Here is a 20,563-nt window from a genome sequence, read left to right as displayed (position 1 = left end):
TGGTTTTTGAAAGAATGTGTTTTCTTTGAAAATTCAGAGATTTTAGCCCAGCTTTTCTAGAATGACCTGTTTTTGAAATTGCTTTCCCTGCATGAGGAGCTGTCATCCTGGGCGAAAAATTATTGCTTCATCTGGAAAGGCTCCTGTGTAGCAAGAAGGATGGAGGTAAATGGGCAGGTGTTGCAGGGGAACTTATGATAAAAGTGGAGACGCAGCAATGGGAGTCCTCCCCACTTTACACTGGGTACCTAAGGCAGAGACTATTGCACTGGGCAGGCCTGCACATCAGGTTTTTCAAATCTTGGTCACATGCTCCCAGGCCGTCTGTTGTACCTGTATTCCAGAATGTGTGAGGTTGCAGCTTGTCTTTAAATATTCCAAGTTCTGGTTGCAATATAGTCCCATACTCCTGGCCTTTAGCTCCTTGTGAAAGGAGGTCAGATTGGTCAGCAAACCTCCTTGATCAGTCTACTCCTGAGCCTGGACAAAGTGGTCTAGGTAGCAAGCAGTCAGCTGGGAGTCTATCTGCTCCTCTTGAAATTATGTTCGTGCATAGGTATCTGTGGAGATGGAACACTTGGCAATTAAACATGTGCTCTCCCTGTAAATTGTTAGTAATGCAAAATCCTGATGGGTATTATTTCTTTTTGTATTTTCCTTGGTGCAAGAGATAATTTTGTATACTGTAATTTGCAATTGCATCTCCCACTGTCTGTTTATATATCAATTTCCAACATGCTTGCAAAGAAGTGTCCTTGTTGCCCACAAGTGTCTGGGAGAAAGGCTCTGAACATTTGTAGGAATTTAAATATTTGGGAATGAATCGTACAGCTACAGTCTCAACAAATGTGAGCAGATAAACTGAGGCCAAGGTTCCATACAGAAGGAAAGTAGGACAGCTTTAAAGGTAAATTCAGTGATTTTGCCAAAATCCCATTTGATTATTTGACACTACAATTCGATCATCCATAATCCCCCCCCCCCCCCCCCCCCCACCTCACCCAGACTAAAGTAGTGCACAGTATATGTATCTCAGTTTGTGTGTTTGGGCATATATGGATATTCCCAAACATGTTCAGCTTTTGTTATCTTAATCCTTTTCATCAAATCTTGCAGGAATCGATGGGAACTTCAGATTTAAGGTGTTGAAAATTGCCTATGGTGGGTTTTGCACAGTATCTGGGGTGGAGATGTATTCATGTTCTACCTGACTTGGAATGAGCAGCCAGAGTTGGGTTACCAACTAAAAACAAGATCAGTGATCCAAGGACATTAGTATTTGAAAAAGGAGGGAGAAAGAACGAAAGAGACGGTGGTCATCACTGTTCTGCTGCCAGCACAGCCCAAATAATGTGCTGATATCAGCGCTGTTAGCAACTTGCTTTCAGACCATTATTTCCACATGAGAAGGAATATGTGCAGAATTTGGTGGGAGTAGAGAACTAGAGTGTCCTTTGGCATTAATCTGTGTTGCTTTGTAATTATCGTAGTTTAGCAGTAAATTAAAATATTGTCGATCTTGCTCAGGGAGTTAAACACAGCGGACAAGAACAAACACAGGACTTTATTAAAGTATTACTTTCCAAAATACTCACTGTTTCGTCAGAGCTCAGCAACACTGAGAACCAAACAGTACCTGGAAAAAACGAGGGGAACGTGGCTTGGCAAGAGAGGCAGAGAGGTCTGCACTATGCTTTGAACAGTTGGTGAGTTCCACAATATTACATTTGCTTTCAAAATGTTCCGGTAAATCTCCATAGGCATTTGTGTGGATTTGTCTAGGTGTGAAATGGAGTACCGTAATTACAGGCTTTAAAACAACTGCTTAAACTGTTGTTGAAACCTATCACCATACAGACATAGCATTGTGCTGGCTTGATTTTTAATGAATTAAGTGTTTTAGTATGCTCCCTTTTATCATTTATCTTCACCCAAAAGCCTCCGAGTTTCACACCACTTCTTTGCAAAGGAAGATGAGACCTAACTAAATCAAAAAAAGGGGGGGGGGGGGGGATAAAAGCTTGTATTGTCTATCACTCCATTTCAAAATGTCAAAATGCTATTCAGCTATTAGAGTTATGATGTGGATAGAGACTTGAGTTTGTTCCTAGCCATACTGCTATCTGTGTTCTTCCTGTGACCGTGTGAGTTTCCTCTGGGCACTCTGGTTTTCCTCCAACACCCCAAAGATAGTTGGATTGGTTACTTGGCCACTGTAAATGTTAATTGATAAACGGGAAGAATAAAATGGGATTATTGTAATCAAAGAGTGGCCAAAGGAAAAAAGTCTCCTTTTACTGTTTTAGCTGCAGCACTGCACCCCTGATGCTGCAGCATTGCTGCCAATATTGCACTGGAAGTGTCGGCCAGATTACCTGCTCAAGTCTTGGGAATGAGACTTGGACTCATGTGGCTGCCGTGTCTGCCCACTGAGCCACAGGAGCCAGGTTTGCGGTGCAGATCTTGAGTCGTGATCCTCAAGTCAAGTCATCTTTTATTGTCATTTCCACCATAACTGCTGGTACAGTACACAGTAAAACGAGACAACGTTTGTAATAACAACAGAAAAAAACTACACTAGACTACAGACCTACCCAGGACTGCATAAAGTGCACAAAACAATACAGGCATTACAATAAATAATAAACAAGACAATAGGCACAGTAGAGGGCAGTAAGTTGGTGCTCTGGGTATTGAGGAATCTGATGGCTTGGGGGAAGAAACTGTTACATAGTCTGGTCGTGAGAGCCTGAATGCTCTGGTGCCTTTTCCCAGATGGCAGGAGGGAGAAGAGATTGTATGAGGGGTACATGGGGTCCTTCATAATGCTGTTTCCTTTGTGGATGCAGCGTGTAGTGTAAATCTCCGTAATGGCAGGAAGAGAGACCCCAATGATCTTCTCAGCTGACCTCACTATCCGCTGCAGGGTCTTGCGATCTGAGATGGTGCAATTTCCGAACCAGGCAGTGATGTAGCTGCTCAGGATGCTCTCAATACAACCCCTGTAGAATGTGAGGATGGGGGGGGGGGGGGGGAGGTGGGAGATGGACTTTCCTCAGCCTTCGCAGAAAGTAGAGATGCTGCTGGGCTTTCTTTGCTATGGAGCTGGTGTTGAGGGACCAGGTGAGATTCTCCGCCAGGTGAACAACAAGAAATTTGGTGCTCTTAACTATCTCTACCGAGGAGCCGTCGATGTTCAGTGGGGAGTGGTCACTCCCCGCCCTCCTGAAGTCAACAACCATCTCTTTTGTTTTGTTCACATTCAGAGACAGGTTGTTGGCTCTGCACCAGTCCGTTAGCCGCTGCACCTCCTCTCTGTATGCTGACTCATGGTTCTTGCTGATGAGACCCACCACGGTGGTGTCATCGGCGAACTTGATGATGTGGTTCGAGCTGTGTGTTGCAGCACAGTCGTGGGTCAACAGAGTGAACAGCAGTGGACTGAGCACGCAGCCCTGGAGGGGGGGGGCCCGTGCTCAGTGTGATGGTGTTGGAGATGCTGCTCCCGATCCGGACTGACTGAGGTCTCCCAGTCAGGAAGTCTAGGATCCAGTTGCAGAGGGAGGTGTTCAGGCCCAGTAGGCTCAGCTTTCCAATCAGTTTCTGAGGGATGATTGTGTTGAATGCTGAACTGAAGTCTATGAATAGCATTCGAATGTACATCTTTTTTGTCCAGGTGGGTTAGGGCCAGGTGGACGGTAATGGCAATGGTGTTGTCTGTTGAACGGTTGGGACGATACGCGAACTGCAGGGGGTCCAGTGAGGGGGGCAGCAGGGTCTTGATGTTCCTCATGACGAGCCTCTCGAAACACTTCATGATGATGGATGTGAGTGCAACGGGACGGTAGTCATTGAGGCAGGACACTGAAGACTTCTTTGGCACGGGGACGATGGTGGCAGCCCTGCCTCTGGCTTCCATTTTCGAGTCCCATCCTTCTTCTTAGGGTCTGCTGCTCTGAAATAGAGCTTGCAAGAATGGGATTCACGGACAGCATGGCAATGCCTGGATGTCTCTTCCTTGTTCTTAATAATGTTTTCTTTTTCTTTTTGAAGGCAATAACTCAAAGAATGAAGAAAATGAACTCTGGCAGCTATAAACTTTTGGATAAATATGGCACCTATCCTGGGCCATCCACGTAAGTATTGGTTAACAGTTCAGTCCAGACAGCATAGTGACGCAGTGAGGAGAGCCACTATCTCATAGCTTCAGAGACCTGGGTTCAATCCTGGCCTTGGGCACTGTCTGTGTGGAGTTTGCATGTTTTCCCTGTGACTGTATGGGTTTCCTCCAGGAGCTCTGGTTTCCTCCCACATCCCAATGATGTGGAGAAGGTTAGAATCAGAATCAGGTTTATTATAATTGACATAGGTCATGAAATTTGTTGTTTTCTGGCAACAGTACAGTGCAAGATATAAAAATGTTATAAATTCCAATAAGAAATATAATAAATAAATAGTGCTAAAGAGGAATAGTGAGGCAGTGTTCATGAGTTCATGAAGTCTGATATTGAAAGGAAAGAAGCTGTTCCTAAAAGATTGAGTGTGCATTTTCAGACTCCTATACCTCCTCCCCAATGGTATGAGAAGAGGGTATGTCCTGGATGGTGAGGGTCTGTCATGATGCATGCCGCTTTCTTAAGGCACTGCCTTCTGAAGATGTCCTCAATGGTGGGGAGGCCAGTGCCCATGATGGAAATGTTTGAGTCTACAACCCTCTGAAGCCTCTTTCAATCCTGTGCATTGAAGCCTCCATACTAGACTGTGATGCAACCAGTCAGAATGCTCTCCACCGTACATCTATAGAACTTTGCTAGAGTCTTTGGTGGCATACCAGATCTCCTCACACTCCTAATGAAGTTGAGCTGGCAATGTGCCTTCTTCATGATTGCATCAATGTGTTGGGCCCAGAAGCTTGAATCTACTCCCCCTTTCCTCTGTTGACCCCTCAGTGAGGATTAGGTTAATTGGCTGCTGTACCTTGTCACTATTATGTGGGTGAGGGGTAGGTGAATTGTGGGGTTGGGGGAAGTTGGGAATGTGAGAGAAAACAGGTCACAGGGAAATCAATGAGGGAACTGGCTTTAAAGTTAAAGTGGGACAGATGATGCAGGCTAGGATTCAGTCACAACTAAAAATACATCACATGCATTATATATGGAGCTTATATTGCGTAGTGTTGTTCTGCTGAACATTGTGGACATGCTATGTTGGCACTACAGAATGTGGCAACATTTGCAGGCCACCCCCAGCACATTATTTAAGTTATGTTGGTTGTTAATGCAAATTGTGCATTTCACTGCATGTTTCATTGTACATGCAATAAATAAATCTGAAATCTGTATCTGAAAGAAATACTCTGACAGAAAGAAATACTCTAGCAGTTGGCTTAGATTCAATGGGCTTCCTTCTCTGAAATGTGAAAGTGGAATTGTCCATCTTCTAAAAGATGATATTCAGTATTATTTGTGAACATATATTACTGCTTTAAACAATGGGGTATATTTGCCATTTGCTTCATATTGCTGTTAAATTCCACTCCTGCCACTTGAATGTGTGACCAGAAATTCCCTTCAGAAGTAATTTCAATCAATCATGTGCTTGAGTCAGCTCCATATATAATGCATGTGATGTATTTTTAGTTGTGACTGAGTCCCAGCCTGCATCATCTGTCCCACTTTAATAGTTTAACCTTAAAGACAGTTACCTGCAGGACCTGCGGAGGACACACAGTGGACATTCACCAGGCAGGCTAAGTTGATACCAATGATGTTGGATCCGGTCACTGTATAAAATTTATGCCCATGGAAATGAGCAACTGCATCGATTTTTGTTTACCTTCACCTTTGCCCCAAAGAACTTTACAGGAAGTACATTGAATTACAGAATGGTTATGATACAGGGGAGGGCATTCAGCCCACTGTGTCCAGTTCCACCCACTGGCCCTTTCTATGTAGTCATGCAGATTATTCACGAGTTTCCTCAAGGACCAGAATGGACCCCGACTCCACCTCATTTGCAGCCAGTGTGCTCCAGGTTCCAGCCACATGTTGTGTAAAATGTAATCGTTTGCATGTCACTCTTCTTCTCCTCCATTTTGTTTTATACCCATGACCTCTAGTCCTGAACCCCCCACCAATGGGAACGGTCTCCAGTGTCCACTCTGTGCAAGCCCCTCATCATTTTATTTCCTCTCAGCTGTCACATCTTCAAAGAAAACTGCCCACTCTCTCTAATCTACCCTTGTATTTGTTGTCTGTCATTCTTGTTGTCTGACCTCCCTCATGCCTTCACATCCTTCCTAAAATGTGTCCAATACCCCAGATCATTGTTTTATAAATGATCAGTGTAATTCTTCTTTTGAAACCTGTGCCTCCATTGATAAAGCAGAGAATTGCATGTGCTTTAGTGACTGCTTTCCAACACAATCTGTTGCTTGTGCAACCATACCCCAGGTCCTCTGGATCTTTTGCCTTTCTCATTCACTTTGTGTTTCTCCACATTTCATCTACAAGTGTCCACCAGCCTGTTTCCACCTGGCTGAAATCTAACACAATCCTCTTCGCAGTCGACATTACTGCCAAGTTTTGTGACATCCACATATTTAGAAATTGTACTTTACATCCCAACTCTAGGTTGCTAATGCAGACTGAAGGAACAATGATCCCTGGGGAACTCTACTGTTCACCTTCTGCAGCCAGAGCAACAACTATTCACCAGCACTCTGTTGTCTGTTGCTTAACCAGTTTCATGTCCCTGCCACTGTTGTTCCTTCTGTGGCACCTGCTTTCACTTTACTGAGAAGCCTGTTGTGTGGCACCTTTTCAAAAGCCTTCCTTCAGTCACAAACACAGTATAACTGCACTACCCTCCTTTTGTTACCACATCCAGAAGCCCTCAAATTGGTTAAACATGATGAACCCTAAATAAATCCTTGTTTTAGTTAATTATTCCAGATTATCCTTGATTAACATCTCTCAAAACTCCTGTCACTGAGGTTACACTGACTGCCCTGTCGTTTCCAGGCTTATCCTTGTTTCTTTCATGAGACAATGCAGGAATATTGGCCACTCTCCAGTCCTCTGAATCCTACTCTTGTGTACAAAGAACGTGGGAAGATTATAGTTAGCGCAACCTGTGATTTCCTGTGTATCTTGATTCTACCTCTTTTCACCCTACCTCCTGTAAAAATGTTATTCCCTTCTCTGTTTCTTTGCCTCCAATGCATCTGTTCTCAGGATGTGGCTTTCCATTCCTCCTTTACAGAATGGGGTTTCTCTTCCTCCACCATTGCTACTGCCTCACCTGCATCTCCTCCATTTCTTGTATATCTGTGCTCACCCCAGAGACATAGTTCTTGTCCTTATCTACCATGCCATCAGCATCTGCATGCAACACATCCATCCTCTACAACTTCTGTCATCTCCAAAGGGTTAAAGTTAGTTAAAGTCTGTCCTGAGCCTTGTAGGCTCATCTGGCCAGTGCTTATGCCGGTTTCCGTGGCGTGAAGCGACTGAGAGTACGAGACCCACCCCCTGAAGGACGCCAGTCTATCATGAGTTTAACCCCCAGCATTTTGCTGGTACTCATTTTCAGCTGGGTGGACTGGAGCAATGTGTGGTTAAGTGTCTTGCTCAAGGACACAACACGCTGTCTCAGCTGGGGCTCGAACTCACAACCTTCAGATCGCTAGTCCAACACCTTAACCACTTGGCCACGTGCCACACATCTCCAAAGGGACGCTAAACATATCTTTACTTCCCATCCTCCCACTATCTGCACGGATTGCTCCCTCCACAATTCCCTTGTCCATTCCCCCCACTAATCTTCCTCCAGGCATTTATCCATGCAAGTGGCAGAAGTGCCACATGTGCCCCTATACCTCCTCCCTTACCTGCAATCAGAGCCCCAAACAGTCCTTATAGCTGAGGCAACTCTTCACCTGTGAATCTGCTGGGGTTGTTAATTGTGTCCGGTGCTCTCCATAAGACCACAAGTCATCGGAGTAGAATCAGGCCATTTGGCCACTCTCAATGTGGCCTCCTCTAGATTGGTGAGACACGCCGTAAATTGGGGGACTGCTTCATTGAGCACCTCCGTACCATCCACCACAAGTGGGACTTCCCAGTGGCTAAGCATTTTAATTCCCATTCCCGTTCCGATGTATCAGTCCATGGCCTCCTCTTGTGCCAAGATGAGGCCTCCCTCAGGGTGGAGAAGCAACATCTTATATTCTGTCTGGGTAGCCTCCAACCTGACATGAATTTTAAAATTTTATTGACATACAGTGTGGAACAGGCCCTTCTGGTACTTTGAGCCACACTGCCCAACAATCACCCAGTTTAACCCGAGCTTAATCATGGGACAATTTACAATGACCAATTAACCTACCAACCGGTACGTCTTTAGAATGTGGGAGGAAACCGGAGCACCCGGAGGAAATTCACAGAGTTACAGGGAGAAAGTACAAACTCCTTACAGGCAGTGGTGGGAATTGAACCTGGGTCGCTGGTACTGTAAAGTGTTGTGCTAACCACTATGCTACCATGCTGCCCCGATATTGATTTCTCCTTCTGGTGAACAAAAATCCACCCCCACCCCCATTCTCTATTCCCAACTCTGACTTTTTATTACTTCTCACCTGTCTACCTGAGTTCCCTCCTCTTTTCCTTTCTCCTATGGTCCACTCTCTTCTTCTGTCAGATTCTTTCATCTCCAGCCCTTGGCCTTTTCCACCCATCTGGCTTCACTCATCACCTTCCAGCTAGCCCTCTTCCCCTCCACCCAACTTTTAATTCAGGCCATCTTCCCCCTTCCCTCTCAGTCCTGAAGAAGGGTCTCGGCTCAAAACAGAATCAGAATCAGGTTTATTATCACCGGCATGTGACGTGAAATTTGTTAACTTTGCAGCAGCAGTTCAATGCAATACATAATCTAGAAGAAAAAATAATAAATAAATCAATCAATTACAGTATACCTAAATTGAATAGACTAACAAAAGTGCAAAACAACAGAAATACTGTATATTTAAAAATGTGAGGGAACGTCCAAGGGTTCACTGTCCATTTAGGAATTGGATGGCAGAGAGGAAGAAGCTGTTCCTGAATCGCTGAGTGTGTGCCTTCAGGCTTCTGTACCTCCTTCCTGATGGTAACAGTGAGAAAAGGGCATGCCCTGGGTGCTAGAGGTCCTTAATGATGGATGCTGCCTTTCTGAGTCACCGCTCCTTAAAGATGTCCTGGGTATTTTGTAGGCTAGTACACAAGATGGAGCTGAGTAGATTTGTGACCTTCTGCAGCTTCTTTCGGTCCTGTGCAGTTGCACCTCCATACCAGACAGTGATGCAGCCTATCAGAATGCTCTCCATGGTACATCTGTAGAAGTTTTGAGTGTATTCATTGACATGCCAAATCTCTTCAAACTCCTAATGAGCCACTGTCTTGCCTTCTTTATAACTACATCGATATGTTGGGACCAGGTTAGATCCTCAGAGATCTTGACACCCAGGAACTTGAAACTGCTCACTCTCTCCACTTCTGATCCCCCTATGAGGATTGGTATGTGTTCCTTCGTCTTACCCTTCCTGAAGTCCACAATCAGCTCTTTCATCTTACTGACGTTGAGTGCAAGGTCGTTGCTGTGACACCACTCCACTAGTTGTCATATCTCCCTCCTGTACACCCTCATGTCACCACCTGAGATTCTACCAACAATGGTTGTATCGTCAGCAAATTTATAGATGGTATTTGAGCTATGCGTGGCCACACAGTCATGGGTATATAGAGAGAGTAGAGCAGTGGGCTAAGCACACACCCCTGAGGTGCGCCAGTGTTGATCGTCAACGAGGAGGATATGTTATCACCAATCCGCACAGATTGTGGTTTTCTGATTAGGAAGATGAGGATCCAATTGCAGAGGGAGGTACAGAGGCTCAGATTCTGCAACTTCTCAATCAGGATTGTGGGAATGATGGTAAATGCTGAGCTATAGTCGATGAACAGCATCCTGACGTAGGTGTTTGTGTTGTCCAGGTGGTCTAAAGCCGTGTGGAGAGCCATTGAGATTGCGTCTGCCATTGACCTACTGTGGCGATAGGCAAATTGCAGTTGACTGTTTACTCTTTTCAGAAGATGCTGCCTGGCCTGCTGAGTTCCTCCAGCATTTTGTGTGTTGCTTTGGATTTCCAGCATCTGCAGATTTTCTCGTGGTCAAATTTTAACATATCCTTTTTGTTTGTGCAACCAGATGCAAAGTACTCATTTAGTACTTTAACACTGCCCTCTAACTATACACAAGTTCTGATTTTTGTCCTTAATAGGCCCCACTTTACTTTCTCTACCCTTTTACTCATCGCATGCCAACACAACACTCCTGAATTCCCTTTTGTCACATGTCTTCTTTCCCTCTCATTTTAGTCTTCACTTTCCCTCTGATTCCCTCAGGTAGTCAGCCTGGTTCTCACAGTTGTTTATATCCCAACGCTTTCTATATGTGGCCCTTTCTTGCTTTATTGAGTCATAATGTTCTACAGCACAGAAACATGCCTTTCAACTCGCTGAGCATGCTGACCATCAAATACCCATTTATACCAACCCTACATTATCTGGAGAAATCCTACATGGTCACGGGGAAAATGTGAAAACTCCACACAGAAAGCGCCCGAGGTCAGGATTGAACCTGTGTCTCTAGTACTATGAGGCAGCAGCTTTTCTAACTGTACCACTCACTGCATCTTCCTTTTTAAAAAATCTCTTTTGCCATTTAGGGAGCTCTGGATTTGTTTGTTCTTCCTATACTGCTCAATTGTGCCTCAATATGAATTGTCTCTTCCCTGAAGACATCTAGTGATAGTCCCGTGAACATTGGTTCCAGTTTACCTGGGCCAGACCCACTCACACCCCATTGAAATTGGCCCTCCTCCAATTAATTGGATTGCTCCTTTTCACTTTATGTACAGTAACTAAACTAACTCCTATGTTTGCTCAATGTTCCCTGCTGCAACTTGGTGCTCTTGACCTACCCCATTCCCCAGAACCAGAACCTGCAATATCCTGGACTAGAAACATAGCTCTAGAAAGTTATCCTCGACTGTTTCAGAAACTCTCCATCCTCTTTGCCCTCAACATCATAACTATTCCAGCTTACACTGGGATTATTGCAGCCCCCCATTAGGACTACCCTGTTTCTGCACAGCTCTGTAATTTCCTCAGCATATTTGGTCCTCCAAGCCTCTCCCATTTTGTGTTCCCTCTGTTTCTTAGTTCTCATCAAACAGATTCTATCTTTGTTCCATCTGGCACATTCTTTGTCTCCAGAACTCTAATACTCTCTTTCTTTTCTTATCCTTATCTTTACTGTACACTTCATATCCAGGAATATTTAATATTAGCCCTGCACCTTTTGAGCTAAATTTCTGTTATTGAAGCTAAATCAGATTTCCACGCAGCTGTCTGTGCCTGTAGTTCACATGCCTCATTTACCTCTCTCCACATGTTCACAAACTTGTAAACTGAACTAGTTATTGTTGTGTTTCCAATATAACTGTCCCAGTAAATCTTTACTCTGACCTCACTGAGTTAAAGCTTCACACTCCTCCCATCCACGTACACTTACCCAAACTTTTCTTAAAAATTGCAATCAATCCCGCATCCACCACTTCCCCCTGCAGCTTGTTCCACACTCTCAGTGAAGAAGGTACCCCTCATGTTCCCCCTCAAACATTTCACCTTTCACCCTTAACCTATGACCTCTACTTCCAGTTGTTGGGAAGCTGTAAGATCAGGGTTCAATTCCTACCCTGCACAATCCTCCCTGATTTGATTCGACACAAACGACACATCTCACTGTATACTTCCATGTACATGTGACAAATAAAGCTAGTCTCTCAATTTTCTGTGACTCTACAGAAACCCACCAATCCCGTCCCCCCACACAGGTAATCAAGCGGGTTGTGTGTTGCTCCAGGTTGCATCATCTGCAGCCTCTTGTCTCTCCAAAGATACTGATTTGTTCTGTCTTGCAGCTGTTGGGAGAAACCCCTCTCACCACGTCTGGCCCCATCGAGAAGTGTCATATCCAGGAGACTAATGGGAGAAGATCCCTCCGTTGTGCAGGATTCCTTCAATCACTGGCAAACACAGCCAAGATGTGCACCGATTGGGCCAAGTATATCAACAGCAGCCAAGGGGGTGATGATGCAGAACCTCGGCCACTGGGACTGGAGCGGACAGGAAGACTCGGGGAAGTGGACGCATCATGTGGAAAAGGTGAAGCCCAAAGCAATGGAAGACGTTACAAGCTTTGGGGCTGGCTGGGATTCCCCAGAACACTTCAAACACCGACTGATAAGGCAGCCAAGGAGACTCCATCCCTTGCGGCGTGAACCCATTCACCAGTCATGGGCACCCCAGTATCTGAGGGATATGTCTCCCGTTAACCAGGCTGTTGATTGCAGAAATTATAGAGAACCGTGGCCTGGCCCTCATCTGCCTCACAGAGGCGCCTTCCATCCATCAGAACACAGACAGTTTATTCAGCCAAGTAGTTCCGAAAGCAAAGGTTCCAAACTGCGACCAGTTAAGCCTCCAACTTACGAGATGTACCTGCAGATGAAAAGGAAAGCGGAACAGGGACAGAAAACCGAAGCAAGTCCATGGCTAAGTCAGCCCATCGTTCAGAGCAAGTCAGGCACTTCACAACTAATGGCAGGGAGCGAGAGAGGCCGGAAGCCAAACTATGATCTATCAGTACCGAACGCCAAGGCAGCAAGTGGTGCCCGAAATGACCCAACACGTTCAGCAGTACAGTTTTACAGGTGCCAGGACCACCTTTCGTATCTGACAGGTGGGAACAGTGAGAGAAGAACCCAATGTGACATATACACAGAGGCTGAACGGTCGGGGGGACTGAGAGCTCACCCCGGTTATGTTACATGCCATGCTTCGGATAAGTATCTGTGTCCCGCAGGCTCACAGCATCTAACAGGCGCTGACCTTGCAGCGTGTCGCCCATCTAAGAGAGGCGCCAAGGGATTCCATCAGGGTTCGGATCTGAAGCCTGAAGCTTTAGAAGTGCGAAGCGCGGATGTGGAGGTGGATGGTCGGGCCGGAGGAGCTGAGCGGAGGAACAAGATGAAAGGTGGACTTCTTCGGAGTAAAAAAGGTGAGGTCGTCTTCTGCTTAATATCTAGGCCTGATACGGGGCCGCCAGTCGTGGACTCGGGAGCAGAATGTGCACACGCACTCCCTGAAATTGCCAGGAATGCGCTTGTACCCAGCAAGTCATCCGATGGCCGGCAAACCCTATTGGCCAAAGATGAGAGGAAGTTTCATGAAAAATGGGGTGAAACTCAAGGATGTAAACCTTCTAACGTGGACAGCACTGGCTTCTCGATCAATCAATTTCCTTCAGATCGGACACAGTGTAGAAATACCGACAGCGATATTGAGAACTATTGGGCCAGAGGTCGACTTGACTTTTCAGATTCCGGTCACTCTTTCTGCTCTGGGAAGAAAGAAGAATTAGGAGGCAGAGTAAGGCAGCGGCCATGTTACAAAGGCGGGGAAGATGTGACAGGCTTCAGAGAGAGACGGCTGGATATCCACAAGGCGAACAACTCAAGTCAAGTGCAAACAGACGGACAGCGAGGGAAGCGAGAGGCGGGGTTCCATGTTTGGAGCTATCATTGGGGCAGAGGTCCTGTGCAAGGTGAAATGGAGGAAATTGCTTTTGTTCCCGGTGACGGCTCATCTGGAAACTCTATTGATAAAGATAGGAAACTCTCCGACTTAGAGTGGTACGGACGCGGCATGTCTCCGTCCTCTAGAAGACGCTGCTGGGATGTCCCTCTGGCGAGTGGGGGCCGAAAACTTGACGGGAATCGTAGCAGAGAGGACGGGAATAACACACAGAACTGGCACCGAGTTCGGAAACTACCGAACTGGAAGCAACCCATTCATTCTTCCGTGGGGACAGAAGGCCGGAGTAAGAGTGCTTGTACAAACCGCGCCCCTGAAAGCGACAGGGTCTTCATTATCGATGCGACCTGTGCGATAGTTAGAGCGGAATACATTTCCTCACCGAAGAAAGAACGGGTGTTATTTTCATACCCAGTTGAAGTTGTGGGCTCGAGTGAGGCCAGCGCTCGCCCCGACGGCTGGAGTGAAAGATTGCGTGAGCCAGTGCAAGACCGTGTTGAGTGTCTGGCTCCGGACAGAAAGCTTTGGCACACCGAGGCTGAACGTTATTGTGGAAAGCAGGCTGCAGAATGTAATGACATCAACCCAGAGAAAGAGCAAAGCCCATATCCACGTGCCAGAGTGAGGGATTGCACGAATGGAAAGGCAACCCGAATACTGGGCCTTCCACTTATGGATACCAACTCGGCTGAAGTGCATTTGCAGAAGACTGGAGTGACAGAAGCGGAAGATGGTACAGCGGAGAAGCGATGGGGGTCTTGGATGGGAGGCACGGTGGTCAGCCCAGGCAAATCTGGAGAAATAACGCAAGGTATTCAGCGAGAAAGTGTTGAGTCAATAACTGTCCACACATTACAGTCTCTTTACGTTGCCTGCGATCCGCTGTCCAATGGAGACACCGATTCAGCGGCAGGTGATATCCAGGAAGAAAGGGCGAGGTGCCAAGAAATCTCAGAGGAATCTTCCTTCGTCCCTGTTGAGCACAGTCCCAACACAAAAAATGCGGAAAATTCCGAATGTGACGAATTTCGGAGATTGAACCAGCACCCACATGAGGCATCGTCCCAGAACCTGCAGGACATGGTGTTCGCGTCGGTTTCACGTATCCGCCGCCACACGGCACCTGATTCGGAATCTGACGATGAGGAGGTGGAACGCCTACTGGCGAATGAAGTGTTAAAGCCAGAAGGAGATGGAGGAGGAAATGAGAGGGGATCCCGGGAGAGCGCAGACAGTAGTAGCTCGGCGGACACGGTGATCGCATGCGGCGTCGGGCAAAACCTGGCAATGGAGAGTGAAGAATATTTGGACCCAATCCATGGAGTGAACGTCTCCTGCAGTCCGTGTTTTCCCACAGGTAACGAACAGTGTGTGGAGAGGAGCCCACGAGAGGATACGGGAGGCCAGGATGAAGGGACCACAAAGAAATGGGAGGATGGTCTTCGGGAGGTGGAAAATGATGCCTGAAACAAGTCAGGAGTGCATACGGCTGGCAGCGGGAGCCTGAGCACCCCGGACGGTGAAGCTAACAAGTGATATCACAAGATCAGAAACGCCTGAGTCCACGAGTGGCCTACTCCCGCCAAAAGTCCGGTGGCTTCTGTCAGCTTACTGAAGGTGCATCAAAGCTAGCTGGCCCTTCCTCGGTCTCCATCGCAAGTGTTGCTAAATCCTTACTACTTCCCTGGACATAGGAGCAAGCCACTTGGCCCTTCAATCCTGCCCCATCATTCAACGTGACTGACCTGGGCCTCATTTGTTCTTCTGTGCCAGTTCCCCATTCCTCAATTCACAAACCCTTCCAAAAAGGAATTATCTGCACCCTCTTCAAAAAAAAACCAATGCTCTCACCCCCACACTCTCTTGGAGTAGAGAATTCTAGAGTTTCACCAACTGCTGTGGAAGGAATTCCTTCTCACCTCAGTCTTAAATGATCACCCCCAAAGTCTCAGGTTACTTCAAGTTACTTGAGAGTTAGTATTGGATAGCTTCTATTTCTATTTTATTTAGTTTCTAATTTCTGCCAGTAAGTTATTTGTGAAATGAGTTTGATGGATTCTGGCTTTTCCTTTATAGCTGTACCTGCTTTAAAAGTAGATGAGATTCCAAGTGCTGAGAGAGATGGTGTGTTTTTTCCTTCATCTCCAGTAATTATTACGATTATCATTATGTACCGTGTTGTATGATGTACGCAATCATGGTCCCATAACCATGATTGTTCTTGGCAAATTTCTCTACAGAAGTGATTTGCCATTGCATTTTTCTGGGCGGTGTCTTTAGAAGACGGGTAACCCCAGCCATTATCAATACTCTTCGGAGATTGTCTGCCTGGCGTCAGTGGTTGCATGACCAGGACTCGTGATCTGCACCGGCTGCCATCAACCAACTGCTCCCATGATTTCACGTGACCCTTATCGAGGGTGGAGGGTGCATAAACAGGTGCTACACCTGGCCCAAGGGTGACCTGCAGGCTAGTGGAGGGAAGGAGCGCCCTACACCTCCTTTGGTAGAGACGTGTCTCCACCCCACCACCCAAAACAGCGACTGTTAGCACTGTGTATTGGTCACATAGATCCAACACGTGGGGGGAGGTCACCAATAGGCAGGGAGCCATGGGGGGAAGTTGATCAAGTGCAGCATCAGAACCAGAGATGTAAAGGTGGTTTATTGAGACAATAAATAAAGAAAAAGATAAATAAATAAAGTATTGCAAGTGTAAGTGTTACCTTGTTTCAGGAAAATGCACGTTCATTTAACTTGGATGCCTTGCAAGAAGACAGGGATACCTGTCAGGGTCTGTGCAACATGATCCGTTGTGCATCAAAATTCTGTTTGAAGCACTGATGAAAACACTGGGTGAGCAGACACATGTATGTTTGAATTTCATTTATCAGACAATTAAAAGTTTATTAAACATACAGGTAGTCCCTGAGTTACGAACGTCCGACTTACAGACAACTCGCACTTACGAACTGAGGAAGGAGAAAGCCGTCCGCCATTTTAAGTCGGATCGCGACGCCTTCGGCCATTTTAAGTCATTGCCGTTGACACTGTGTTGAGTGTGTAACTTTGTATTTGGCTTAAATTTTTCTTAGCAAGATTCACCCTGAACCCCCCCCCCCCCCTTTCTGGTTGGCTGGTGGCACAGTGAGATCAGTGGGGGGCTCAAGAACAGAGGTTCCCGAGTTTGATCCAGTGACAGACCGCTCCTGAGCGTGCTGGGTTGATGTCGAGCTCGCAACTCGACCTTGTAAAAAAAAACCCTGCCACCTCCAGTTTAAATTCCCACGCAGAATATTGTGGAGGATTAAATACCCAAACCCAGCACAGCCCCCACTTGTCCCATTTAACCTGTCTCAGTGTGGTGGAGTTTAGGACCCAGGAAATTCAGTGCGGTGCTCCTTAGGAACCGGCGGAGCTCGGGAGCCAGCGCCTACAGTGTTTCTGTTTCGTTGATGGGAAGCGATCATGATTGAAAATAAAGTGGAAATAATAAAGCATTTGGAAAGAGGTGAAATGTCACCGGTCATTGGGAAAGCGTTAGGCTACAGTCGGTCAACGATCAGAACAATTTTAAAGGATAAAGTGAGAATAATGGAGCATGTGAAAGGCCCTGCCCCAATACATCTCTAAAGTGTTTTATATGCATAGAAAGGTAAAATATATACTATATACTAAGACAAACGTTTGACTAACTGACGCTAAATAATAACAGACGTACTTGTTTTGACTTACGTACAAATCCGATTTAAAGATGGACTTGGGAACGGAACTCGTTCGTAACCTAGGGACTGCCTGTACATATTTGGGCGTGTTTGGAAAAAACTCGCTGTTGAGGTCGCATATATACATTGTGTGGTGGAATGGGCACACACTGTATATTTGCCAACATCCATCAGGCTAAGTATGGTACATACAGTACTGTGCAAAAGTCAGGTATATGTATTGCTAGGATGCCTAAGACTTTTGCACAGTACTGTATTTGTCAACGTGGAATAGAGCGGGTTTGTAAATGTGATAGGTTGTTGGGAATGGCGAGGGTGGAGTGCCGCGGGATGGGTGTGAGACAGGTGGTAGAGAAGGAGTGCCGGGGTGGGGAATGGTACAGGTGCAGACACACCCAGTCCTGAGACACCAGGTAAGGTCATTTGATTCCATACAATTGGTTTATTGATCATCACAGAATGTGTCTCTGGTGGTTACCTCTCCCTCCCCCTTTTCCCAACCAACCTTTCCGTCCCCTTCCCGCTCTCAGTCCATAATAGAGACCCAGATCAGAATCAGATTTATCATCACTCACTTATCATGAAATTTGTTTTGTTTTGTGGCAGCAGTACAGTGCAATACATAAAATTACTACAGTACTGTGCAGTGATACCCGTGCTAATATAGCATGCTAGTGGATGAGCAGATCTGTTTTGGGGTTATCTCGTGTTTTTTTGTTTCTGCTCCAACACATTTTACATTATTTTTGTTAAAGAGAAAACATATTACAACACAGTAAACGTTCCATTGATACAAATAGGTTTAAAGTGAATGTGGGAAACATGACCCAAGTAAGTTTCAAGAGGGTAGGGGAACCAGATGGAAGTGAGTTTAAAGGGAATGCGCGAACCGGGTCCCTGGTAAACTAGATACTGAAATAATGGGATTTCCAGGTATTGGATTATATTTAGTCTAAAATTTTAAGAGGGCCTAATACACCAAATTTTGCAGTGAGCTTCACAAGTCGTGGATGACATTTTCCTCCAGAATTTTCTGTTTGCTGATGCCACAGTCTAACAAGGAGGCATTGGTAAAGTTTATAAAAATGAAACAAAGTCATCAACGCAATATTTCTAAGAATATGAGCGTTTTTATTAGGTGCCTTAAAGGTGCGGTATAGAATGGAAGTTGATTTAAATAATTTCCTACTGACTGAAATCCTTCATGCAAAGCGTCAACAATACTATGTAAACTTTTTATTTCTTTAGATTTTTCCTTGAAAATATCCCCTAATACACCCTATCCTTGACATATACGGGGGATACATTCCTCACAATCGACGCATAATGTGAAAATGCATAATATGAATAATTATTTAAATGGAGAAAATAGGGATGCGTTCCAGAGGGCTTCCTAAATATGTTTTATCTGTAATTTATTCACATTTTCATACCAATACGACGCAAAAGCAGTACCACAAGGCAACATTCATATTATATTTCATCAATTTAAGGTATTATTCTACATAATAAATCATAGAAAGTTAACATACTAGGGTGTAGAGTACTCACCAACAGTGGCGGGTGTGTTCGCTCCGGGAGGTGAGTGGTTGTGGTGTCGGGCAGCTTTCCATGGATGAGGTGGATTATTGTGGTCATTGGGATCATCAAGCACAACAAGGGGTGAAGGAAGACTCACAGCACTCTTAGAACTGCCGGCAGCAGGAGATGACACCGGTTTGAAGAAAGTGGTGAGGGTTGTTTGCTTGGAAGCATTTTATTTTTCAGCATAAATTTGCTTGTAGGGAAAAAGGGTTGATGGCAGGGAATGACTGAAATGCTGACTCCGTTCTAAATTTGGGTCCATGTCCATCGCCATTTGTGCCAAATGTTCCGACTTCCACCATTCCCTCACCCTTGGCAAACTCCCAGGATTTTCAAAATCTTCTGTTGCTTGCAGCATCTGAGAGATATTTCGCTGTTTAAAAAAAAAAACGCCTTGAATGTGGATCACACCTTGGTCAAGTGGTTGAATCAGCGATGTTGTGTTAGTTGGCAGGAACTCAGCCCATCTAGTCCATGCAAAACCATTTAAACTGCCTACTCTCATCAGCCTGCAGCAAGAACATAGCCCTCCATATGCCTACCATCCTTGCACCTATCTAAACTTCTCTTAAACATTGAAATTGAGCTTGCATGCACCACTTGTACTGGCAGCTCCTTTTACACTCTTACAACCCTCTCAATGAAGAAATTCCCCCTCATGTTCCCTTTAAACTTCTCACCATTCACCCTTAATCCATGACCTCTAGTTGTAGTCCAACCCAACCTCAGTGGAAAAAGCCTGCTTGCATTTACCCTATCTATACCCCTCATAATTTTGTATGCCTCTATCAAATCGCCCCTCAATCTTCTGTGTTCCAAGGAATAATGTCCTAACCTATTCAATCTTTCCTCATCACTCAGGTCCTCCAGTCCCGGCAACAGCCTTGTAAATTTTCTCTGTACTCTTTCAACCTTATTGACATCTTTTCTGTAGGTAGGTGACCAAAACTGCACACAATACTCCAAATCGGGCCTCACCAATGTCTTACACAATTTCAATATAACATCCCATCTCCTGTACTCAGTATTCAGAATTATGAAGGCCAATGTGCCAAAAACTTTCTTTATGACCCTATCTACCTGTGACACCACTTTCAATGAACTATGGACCCGTATTTCCAGATCCCTTTGTCCTACCACACTCCTCAGTGGTGTCCTGTTGTTCACTGTGTAGGACCTACCCTGGTTGGTCCTATCAAAGTGCAACAGTTCACACTTGTCTGCATTAAATTCCAATCTCCATTTTTCAGCCCATTTCTCCAGCTGGTCCAGAAGTTACCTCTGCAAGCCATGATAGCCTTCCTTACTATCCACCAAATTTGCTGATCCAGTTTAACCACATTATCAGCCAGATCATTGATATAGATGACAAATAACAAAGGACTCAGCACTGATCCCTGCGGCACACCACCAGTCGCAGGCCTTCAGTCAGAGAGGCAACCCTCCACTACCACTCTCTGCCTTCTCCCACACAGCCAATGTCTAATTCAATTTGCTACCTCATCCTGAATGCCAAGCGACTGAACCTTCTTGACAAGTCTCCCATGTGGGACCTTCTCA

At 45.6% G+C, this 20,563-nt stretch overlaps 1 protein-coding gene across 1 annotated transcript; it reads left to right on the top strand.

Annotated features, from left to right (window-relative positions):
* The first annotated feature begins 1,585 nt into the window (after nucleotides 1-1,585).
* Nucleotides 1,586-16,398, top strand: LOC140741143 (uncharacterized). Its single transcript, XM_073070966.1, has 3 exons — nucleotides 1,586-1,706; nucleotides 4,054-4,136; nucleotides 12,020-16,398. The coding sequence occupies exons 2-3, from the start codon at nucleotides 4,069-4,071 to the stop codon at nucleotides 15,159-15,161; spliced, it is 3,210 nt and encodes a 1,069-aa protein (XP_072927067.1). The 5' UTR covers nucleotides 1,586-1,706; nucleotides 4,054-4,068; the 3' UTR covers nucleotides 15,162-16,398.
* Nucleotides 16,399-20,563: the final 4,165 nt, after the last annotated feature.

Source organism: Hemitrygon akajei, chromosome 18, assembly GCF_048418815.1.
Source record: "Hemitrygon akajei chromosome 18, sHemAka1.3, whole genome shotgun sequence".
Lineage (NCBI taxonomy): Eukaryota > Metazoa > Chordata > Chondrichthyes > Myliobatiformes > Dasyatidae > Hemitrygon > Hemitrygon akajei.
The sequence above is the reverse complement of the archived record's forward strand: the minus strand, read 5'-3'. Positions and strand labels throughout refer to the sequence as shown.

What these genes read in the sequence shown, in the direction of transcription:
- LOC140741143 (XM_073070966.1), top strand. Translation starts at nt 4,069, where the DNA reads ATGAAGAAAATGAACTCTGGCAGCTATAAACTTTTGGATAAATATGGC. An exon ending in ACCTATCCTGGGCCATCCAC is followed by an intron (nt 4,137 to 12,019) that starts GTAAGTATTGGT and finishes TCTGTCTTGCAG; the next exon opens with CTGTTGGGAGAAACCCCTCT.